This window comes from Paroedura picta, chromosome 6 (assembly GCF_049243985.1).
Source record: "Paroedura picta isolate Pp20150507F chromosome 6, Ppicta_v3.0, whole genome shotgun sequence".
In the NCBI taxonomy this organism is placed as follows: domain Eukaryota; kingdom Metazoa; phylum Chordata; class Lepidosauria; order Squamata; family Gekkonidae; genus Paroedura; species Paroedura picta.
Window position 1 is genome coordinate 12,834,059 of NC_135374.1, and position 9,497 is coordinate 12,843,555.

General features: G+C 46.1%; 1 protein-coding gene across 6 annotated transcripts in view; it reads left to right on the forward strand.

Annotated features, from left to right (window-relative positions):
- Nucleotides 1-9,060, forward strand: part of CEP295 (centrosomal protein 295) — a 39,220-nt gene extending 30,160 nt beyond the window's left edge. For 5 of the 6 annotated variants that reach the window (XM_077341452.1, XM_077341450.1, XM_077341451.1 and 2 more), the window contains 6 exons: nucleotides 1,107-1,280; nucleotides 2,853-2,967; nucleotides 4,860-5,060; nucleotides 6,460-6,559; nucleotides 7,085-7,184; nucleotides 8,738-9,060. In XM_077341452.1, the coding sequence (XP_077197567.1) occupies nucleotides 1,107-1,280; nucleotides 2,853-2,967; nucleotides 4,860-5,060; nucleotides 6,460-6,559; nucleotides 7,085-7,184; nucleotides 8,738-8,776 (729 nt within the window). In that variant the 3' untranslated portion in view covers nucleotides 8,777-9,060. Of the gene's footprint in view, nucleotides 1-1,106; nucleotides 1,281-2,803; nucleotides 2,968-4,859; nucleotides 5,061-6,459; nucleotides 6,560-7,084; nucleotides 7,185-8,737 lie in introns of those variants that run through there. The other variant, XM_077341453.1, reaches the window with a different exon arrangement.
- Nucleotides 9,061-9,497: the final 437 nt, after the last annotated feature.

Genomic DNA, 9,497 nt, shown 5'->3' on the forward strand with positions numbered 1-9,497 from the left:
CTAGAATTCCCTCTAGAAACCCTTTAATCTTCTGAAACTTTTTCTGAATGTTGCCTCTTTGGTGTATTGAACTTGAAGGATTACAGAGAGCAACAAAGGGCTTTGCTACAAACCTTAAAAACTGCCAATGTTCAGGCAGTGGCAGAAAAGGGATTGTGAAATGGTCTCCTTACGTGACCTGGGCCCTTTTCCGAAAAAGCCGTTTAGTGTGGTTTTGTTTCCTTGCAGTATTTAAAAAGGGGTTTTAAATTAGAGTGGAATCTCTGGAACAGATTACAGGATGCCCGTAGCTGCCACAAAGCATTGGCTGGTTCCGAAGGGGGGGCTGTGGCTCAGGGGCAGAGCAGCTGCTTGACATGCAGACGGTCCCAAGTTCAATCCTCGGCATCTCCAGTTAAAAAGACCAGGTAGTAGGTGATGGGAAAGCCCTCTGCGTGAGACCCTGGAGAGCTGCTGCCAAGGGCCTGATTCAGTAGAAGGCAGCTTCACGGTGACACACTCCTGCCCCCGTTGCATGAGGTTTTCCCATAATCTGGCTGAATTGCTGCTTGTATCAGGAGAAGGCTCCTTGCACTGGAAGGAACGCTACCGTTAGTGGACACCTCCCCATCCAGTTTCGCACTGCCTCTCACAGGAGGACTGCCGTGGCAACCTTCTCTGGCTCCCTTAAGCTCCCTTCCTTGTATTTCCCTGTCTTTCCTTCCTCCCTGCTAGGGTTTCTTGCTTTCTCTAGTACCCCATTTTCTCTCCCAAGTCTTGTCCCCCTGATGCCTCCCTTCCTTTTGCCCTCTCCTGCCTCGGTCTGGGCTGTCACCACCACCACGCCCTGCTCCTCCCAAGCTGCCTTCTGGCCCAGCAGCATCTCATGGTGGTCAGCAGGGTCAGGGTGGTCACACACCCCAGCCAGCTGAGAACAGCCTGTCCAAACCAGACCCAAGGGAGCCTTCGCCAGACTTAACAGCCAAACCTCCATCTTGGCCCCCCAACAGCCTTCCCCAGGGTGTTTGCGAGACCCTCACTTGCTCACCCCTGCTCTGGCCTGGTATGGTAGGGGAAAGGTTCCCCACTCAATCAGCTGATATGCCAAATACATGTTTGTTTTCCAGGAGTGGCAGATGGGGAGAGGCATTATGGAGGAGCCCGAATTGACTCTCATCAGCTCTAACGACGTCAGCATCGCCGTCTCAGACTTGGAACCTCTTAACCAAGCAGGCAGCAGAACAGAAGCAACGGAACAGCCGTCACATAGGAGCCATGCCGAAGCAAACAGCTGTCCAGAGGTTTGCCTTTTTAAAATCAGGCTTTTTCAGATCCAGCAATCTTCTTGCCAGCTTAGAATGCTTTGCAGAATCAAAGCCATTGTTTGTGAAACACTTTCATGTTTTGATAGTTTGACATCTGGCAAGCTGGATTTAAATAGGTGGATAGTATCTTTCTTACTGTTATATTTAAAGTAAGTCAGAACTTAGTTTTTGCCTCTGAAAGAGAGGTTTTTAAAAGGGCTAGGCCGTGGTATGTGGCCTAGTAGATTCTGGTGGGCTATCTCCATGGGTGTGGCTTCTTGTCCTGGAATTCTCCACTTCACACATGTAAAATATAGTCTGTTTATAGTTGTCAGGACTGTTGTGCTACAGATCATTCCTGTTAGGCTATTTGTGGCATAGGACACCAGGTCAAACTCCTGTGCTCATCCTGAGATCCGGGCCTTTAGATGTCATCTATTGCAAATATCATTTAAATATTTAAATTGCTTGAATTGGAAAACTTTCCTGTAATGCCTGCATCTCTAACCCCAACTATGCTTTCCCTTTCTGGCCACACTGTCAGTAGGTGAGCCATGTAGAAAGCCGCATATAAGAACCAGCTCTACTTCTTCTACTACAGAACCATGTATCTGCAGCCTGCTTAAAAAGTGAAAAGAGAAGTGGGTAGGGATGGATATACCCGGACACAGTAGAAGGAGGAGTGCAGAAGAGGAGGGTATCTCTGGCCCCTTCCAAAGCCACATACAGGGAAATATTATGAAAATGGAGTGGTTATACTTCCCAACCTTTGGGCCCACATGCACAAGGAGAAGAGCATCTCCACAATCTAACATTAGATCCAGGAGGCCATCTATGTTTAGCCCTTCTAGGCTGCACAGGCCCCTGTGACTCCTCGGCATGTTCTGTCCTCCCTTTCTGAATGTTCTTACCTCCTGCTGTTCAAGGAACACTGCCGCTGCAAGATACGCCAGTTTCTGCAGATCTCTGGTGTGGGGGTTATTGAATGCTGTGCATCGTGCAGTTGGGCTGCTGGAAAACAGTGCAGCCAGTGCTTGTTGGAACCTCTCCAGTTTTCCTTGCAGTGCCGTTCCTGTTTGCCTTCAATGGCTTCCTGTCACACACCTAATCTCGGGTTCCAGAGTTTTCTGCAGAAGCGCTTTTCACTTTAGCCGTATTGTTCCTTTTGCACCTGCATTAACGGCAGAATAGGTTTTTTGAGCGGCCCTTAAATTCTTCCTAAGAGCCTCTTGTGGCGCAGAGTGGTAAGGCAGCCGTCTGAAAGCTTTGCCTGGAAGTTCAATCCCAGCAGCCGGCTCAAGGTTGACTCAGCCTTCCATCCTTCCGAGGTCGGTAAAATGAGTACCCAGCTTGCTGGGGGGTAAATGGTAATGACTGGGGAAGGCACTGGCAAACCACCCCGTATTGAGTCTGCCATGAAAACGCTGGAGGGCGTCACCCCAAGGGTCAGACATGACCCGGTGCTTGCACAGGGGATACCTTTACCTTTACCTAAATTCTTCCTACTGCCTCCTCTGCAGATCATGCCGAAATCGCAGTGCTTATTCCGGCCATTTATTCTTTCAACAGAGCAGAGAGTTTGTACCTTTAAGTCCAGAGGCAAGCGACTCCAGTACCACTCAGCACAACGAGCATCCTGCTGAAAGTCCCAAAGAGGATTCTTGTCAGAACCACAGGCCCCAAAGTAAGTATGCAGTAGATTCAGAGTCCACCCCAAGAGATAAGGCAGAATGCGTTGGGTCCAACAATTCTGTTCCACTTGCCTCGATGCTTAGGGCTGATCCTGCGTTGAGCAGGGGGCTGGACTAGATGGCCTGTATAGCCCCTTCCAACTCTATGGTTCTATGACGGACCACACAACTGCCATCAGTGGAATGAAGTTGTAGAATTCCACCCACCAATATTAAAGCTCCGTATCAACCTCCAAATCCTTTTGGCTGAGACAAAACAACGCTCTTGTCGCTGATCTATCCAGGTCTTTGTGATTACGTGTTAGGTCTTGTTTGGACCACAAAGCAGCATGTGTATTTAACATTGGATGTCTTCTAAAAAAACCATTTTTATCCACACCACTGTGGGCTTTCACATGAAACTCCCATTTTGTTTTGGGTTTACTTTTTTTTTAATTTTAATTTTTTTTTACATTTTATTATGCTTATATGAATGAGCCTCTTGTGGCGCAGAGTGGTAAGGCAGCTGTCTGAAAGCTTTGCCCATGCCGGCTTAAGGTTGACTCAGCCTTCCATCCTTCCGAGGTCGGTAAAATGAGTACCCAGCTTGCTGGGGGGTAAACGGTAATGACTGGGGAAGGCACTGGCAAGGCCACCCTGTATTGAGTCTGCCATGAAAACGCTAGAGGGCGTCACCCCAAGGGTCAGACATGACTCGGTGCTTGCACAGGGGATACCTTTACCTTTATGCTTATACGAACAGCTACAAGTGACAACATCACCACTGAACAAAAAAAAAAAACCCAACATAAAATATATACAAAAATAACACAAACATAACATTCACAACTTAAAACTTGACTTCCCACCCAGCTCACCCCCTCCTGGACAAATAAACCTTCCTTCCTGTGCTAAGAAAAATTAGAGTTATCTGCCGCTTCACTTTCTTTATGTTTTGTAAAATTTTGCAGAGTTCCAGAAAGGTGTCCACTGTTCATAATATTTCTCCAGGTTATTCTCCTTTAGTGGTGCCTTGAATCTAGCTGGGTCTGCAGGGCTGAACCTCTTCTTTAGCCCGTCTTCCATAGTAGCGGCTTCACGTGTGTATTTAACATTGGGTGTCTTCTAAAAAAAGCCATTTTTATCCACATCACTGTGGACTTTCACGCGAAACCCCCATTTTGAACAAACCTCCCTTCGACTATTTTAGCTTGAAATCACCTAGGGCAGTGGTAGTCAACCCGTGGTCCTCCAGAAGTCCATGTACTGCAATTCCCATGAGCCCCTGCCAGCAAACGCTGGCAGGGGCTCATGGGAATTGTAGTCCATGGACATCTGGAGGACCACGGGTTGACTACCCCTGCCCTAGGGCAGCCCTTCTCAGTTTTTTTACCATTGAGAAACCCCAGAAGTGACACGATCGTGCAGAATACGGTTGGGAAGCATAGCTGCGAAGCTTTTTGCGTTTGTTCAGAGCCGACCAAACTAGTTTTAGCTCCTGCTCTTGTGTCTGGGCCTCCCTTCACTTCTGTGTCCGCAGCAGGAAGCTCGTTTCCTTTGCTTCCCTCCCATCAACCTTGCCCGGCTTCAGCATCTGCATGCAAATCCACCCCTTGAGCTTAAACTCATTTGCTGTAGTGCCATTTCAAAAGCCCTCTAGCTGGTGAAAACACTTGTTTCCACACCGTTGCTTTATGCGTGCAAGGGGTTATGGGTACAGGGCATGGTTATCGTTACCCAGGGAAGCTTCAAGTCAGATTACAGCTTAATTAGTTTGTTCCAATTACTGTGTGTTCGCTTTATTGAGGATCGGCAATCATGGGAAAGCTGGTTTTGTGCCTTTACGAAAAGTTGTATCAAATTAAAAGAAATCGACAGATCGGTCTGCTTTCTTTCCTCCCCCCAGCGATGCTTTTGGAGTTCCCATCTGCCCCCGGCAGCTTGCAAGAGTCGTTTTTGAAACGGAAGCAAAAATTCATTGAAGGGTCCTCTAAAAGACTGGAGAAAATTAAAAGCAGGCAGCAGCAATCCGCAAAGCCTCCACTGCAGGCGCCACCCCAGAAAACGGCAAAAGCTCACAAGCCGAAAGAGACCTCACCTCCCTCGGGTAATTTTCAGGAGCCAACCAAGCCACTTGTTGTGTAGGCTGGGACTTTCTGATGAAGGACAAAATCGGCAGGCAAAACTTTTCTGTTTCCAGCAGGTGCCAAAACACTTAATAGCTGCTTTATCAAAGGTTATAGCGCAGGGGTAGTCAACCTGTGGTCCTCCAGATGTTCATGGACTATAATTCCCATGAGCTCATGGGAATTGTAGTCCATGAACATCTGGAGGACCACAGGTTGACTACCCCTGTTATAGCGCACCCTGAGGCCCAGCAGGTTAAGGGTAAAATCCAAGTATGAATGAAGGTAGCATAGTGGTTAGAGCACTTTTAATCCCTGCTCAGCCCCTGAAGCTCATTGGGGGATCTTGAGGCAGTCTTTCTCTCTGTATCCTACCTTCCCAGGTTCCTCAGATGGAGGGAAAGAACACCCTGCCCAAAACTACCTTGAGGGAGGATGGAATAAACGTGTGGTTGCCAGAATGTAGTTGGTTGCCACGTAATGCAAGCGTCTAGCAGAACAAGGGCCAGTTGCTGCTTTACAGAAAGCCTCACTGGTACACAGTAGCACAGGTAGAGCCATCTGTGGGTGGAGAGTGGCTTGAACCCTCATTGACCTGCCAGCAGTGCAGGGTCTATAGAGCAGGGCCTTTATTGCCTCCTCCCACTGCGGTGCATAGAACCCCTCCTGATCCTGCATGCAGAGGCTACTCGCTAGTAAGGAGCATGGGGCAGAATGGGGAATTGCAATGGAGGGAGGAAATGACCCCTCTCGACAACAGAAATTCCTTTTCGCCATCCGAACCCCCTGGTGACAGGATCCAAACACCTTCCTTGCATGTACAGTGGGGTAGAGGGGAAAGTGGAATGCGCTCCCAGAAGAGCTAAGGGCCCTGCGAGATCTACCAGCTTTCCGCAGGGCCTGCAAGACGGAGCTCTTCCGCCAGGCATATGGTTGAGGCTAGGGCAGCTCTCCCAATAATCCATCAGAGGATCCCCTCCAATATTGAGATCTCTAACATCAAGATCATTGTTAGATCTATTGTACTGGCGCCACCCTCTTCTGAATATTATTCTCCCCACCAGGCTGAACTTGGGGGAAGTTGGATAAATATGATTAGAATTGTGACCACCGCCGCTTATATGTTATATGTGACTTGTTGTTGATGTTAATTGGGGGTTTTATGGGGGTTTTATTGTGTTTTAACTGTTTATGTTGTAAACCGCCCTGAGACCTATTTGGAGAAGGGCGGTCTAAAAATTAAATAATAATAATAATAATAATAGAAAGGCATATGTTTTTTGCCCTGGGAAGATGCTGCCGTATAGCTGTCCTTCACAGTGCCCCTTGCATATAGTCTCACAGGCTGGTTTTGTTTGTTGCATGGCGGTGGAATTCAAGGAGCAACGGCGAGTCATTTGAAGAAAGTGACGGAAGTCAGAGTGTGCTCTGCAGAGGACCGGAAGGTGGCAGACGTGGAAATGCATCAGCGAACGTCAAGGTAGTTTCCAACCCCCTCCGGGCTTGGCAGGAATTGAACGGACGTGGCGTTTTATTTTCTGAAGTCAGTTGCATTTGCTCTTCCTGAGCCAACCCTTTCTGCCTCGAGGGGGAAGGCTGCAGTGGGTAAAAACAGCTTTGGTCTCAACCAGGGTTAGCACTTTCAGAGGTTCATAGAGGCCTGAGTATATAATTTTAAATCATATCATTTTTATGTAAAGATTAAGTAAAGAAGCTAACAGGATATAACAGTTTTTGTATTTATTGTATTTTATGTATGCTGGTTTTATTTAATGCTTGAGGTGGTAACGCCAAAACATCTGGCCAGTGGAGGCATTAGTATGCATGCCTTAGTACGCCTTGAGGTTTTAACTCAAACATTGGTATATTTTTAAAATTGTCTTCTGCCCTACAGAGGCTTAAGTCCATTTCCCTTATTTTGACCTTTTTAGGTTCTTGACTTTTGTTCGGGTTAGGATATTTTCCTTGTTTTGGGTAATGTTAAAACTTCTTCACCTCTTGGCAGACTGTATAATAATCTAACCGAAGTGAAAATCCGCAAGGAAGAGAAAGAGAGACGAGAAATTTACGCCAAAAACCGGGAGAAGGCAAAGGAATTTCAGAAGGTAAGCTGCGGGCAGCGGACGGCTTTGCTGCTCCTTTCCCCCATGTGCCCTCAAATGTAATTTGTCTGCCTGAATGACATCAAGATAGGCTTCAGGGCTGGTGAATTTACTTGAAGAGCATTAGGCATGCGAGAGCTGCTTGTGGACAACGGTAGCAGAGTCAGGAACCAAAAGGTTGAACAAAAAATATTAAAATAAGAATACACATTGTTGAGTGCACATAAAGATTAAAAATAGCTTTATATTTATTAATTATATTTATATACCACCCTCCCCTGAGGCTTTAAAATATAAAAATCAGAATCAGAGAGATATTGCATGAACAAATGTGCCCGAACCCTAAAGGGTCTCCCTCAGTGGTCAAATAACTTATATGCACACTTGCAATATAAGACCTGGTTGGCAGCATAAGAATCGCAAAATGGGAAGATCCCAATAAAGACAAAAAATTGTCAAGAACCACCACTGTGTGTGTGTGCATCCTCATATGATTTATCTGGAATCACTGGAACACACAGAGGCCCATCTGTTTAAAACTTCAGGGGTTCTTTTTGAGATGAGGCTTCAGCAGCTATGCTGCAAATGTGTTGCCTATACCTCAAACCCCCACAACCACTCCACTGAGTAGACTCAGGCTGGATTTGCCATTGAATTTAATAGCCCCCAAAAGTGTAATAGAGCTGAAACTATTCGGTATTCCAGAATATTGCTGAATCCAAATACCAATACTAGTACCAGTATCCTGGACAAATACCAGTATTTTTGGAACCGATTTATCCAAACCGGTGCATCTCAGGTTTTTAGAAGTCTGCCTGTTAAGAATATCTTAAATTTTGGTGTTTCTGTTTAAGACAGCCTTTCTCAACTTTTTTACTATTGAGAAACCCCCAAAGTGATGCATTGATGCAAAATGTGGTTAGGGAGTATACCTGTGTATATGCCCACCCAGGGCTGCAATTGGCCATGGGGGGGGGCAGGTTGACGTGACCATATATGGCAACTACCCATGAATGTTTTGACAAATTTTTAGAATATATTACAAATTAACTCCCACTCATTCAGGAAATTCTTCCAGGACCATCACAAAACCCTGGTCTAAGCCTTAAATTTGTTTGCCACTAAACTCTTGTTTTACCCAATAAACCCAATACCAGAGCCTCTTATGACGCAGGGTGGTAAAGCAGCCAACATGCTGTCTGAAGCTCTGACCATGAGGCTGGGAGTTCGACCCCAGCAGCCGGCTCAAGGTTGACTCAGCCTTCCATCCTTCCGAGGTTGGTAAAATGAGTACCCAAGCTTGCTGGGGGGTGAACAGTAATGACTGGGGAAGGCACTGGCAAACCACCCTGTATTGAGTCTGCCATGAAAACGCTAGAGGGCGTCACCCGAAGGATCAGACGTGACTCCGTGCTCGTACAGGGGATACCTTTACCTTTAATTCACAATACACATAAATATGCCACATTTTCGGGGGTTTGGTGTCCTTGATGCAATATGCCCAGTTGAAGATTAAGGCATGAATTGATTTTTGTTCCCCCTCTTTATCTCTGCAGAAAACCCTGGAAATACTACGAGCCAAAAAAGCACATTAAAAGTATGCATCTCAGAAATGCAGACATCTCAGAAATGGGAGTTCAGTACAGGATAAAAAGAGGTCAACTTTGCAGTAATTTAATTATGTGCAGATTAATTCCCAGTTTTTGATATTTATACTGTAAATTCACGTTTGCATAATAGGGCAGCATAACCAAATCAGTACAGGCAGATTTAGATTTGAGTTTTGTTTTAATTATGGAATTTTAAACCAGACTGTATATAGTTTCATGTAGTACATAATTTTTTACTTTCTTTTAATAAAATTAACATTTGGGATTGGTTTGACTGCTTTGGTTAGGATGCTTTGGGCTGAATCTGTGTTGAGCAGTGGCTTGGACTAGATGGCCTGTATGGCCCCTTCCAACTCTATGATTCTATGACTGGAGTCAACTGGATTAAAAACAGTAGAATCTCAGTTAACTGTTTCCAGACTCTGCCAGTTACTTCCCTGGAACTCTAGCTGGAGTTTGACTAATAGGGAGACCTATGGCTGGTGGACAGTGCAACTGTAGGGTTTTCAAGGCGAGAGATGTTCAGAGAGGGGTTGTCACTGCCTACCTCTACATAGTGAAACCAGGGCAGCTTCTTTCCATGGTCTAGCAACCACAGGTGACCCTCCTTAGCTTCTCTTGGGCTCTCCATGTCAGGCCGAACATAACAGAATGCTTCCTACCCTGCAAGCTGTGTTCTCTCTAAATCTCCTTCCCCACACACAAT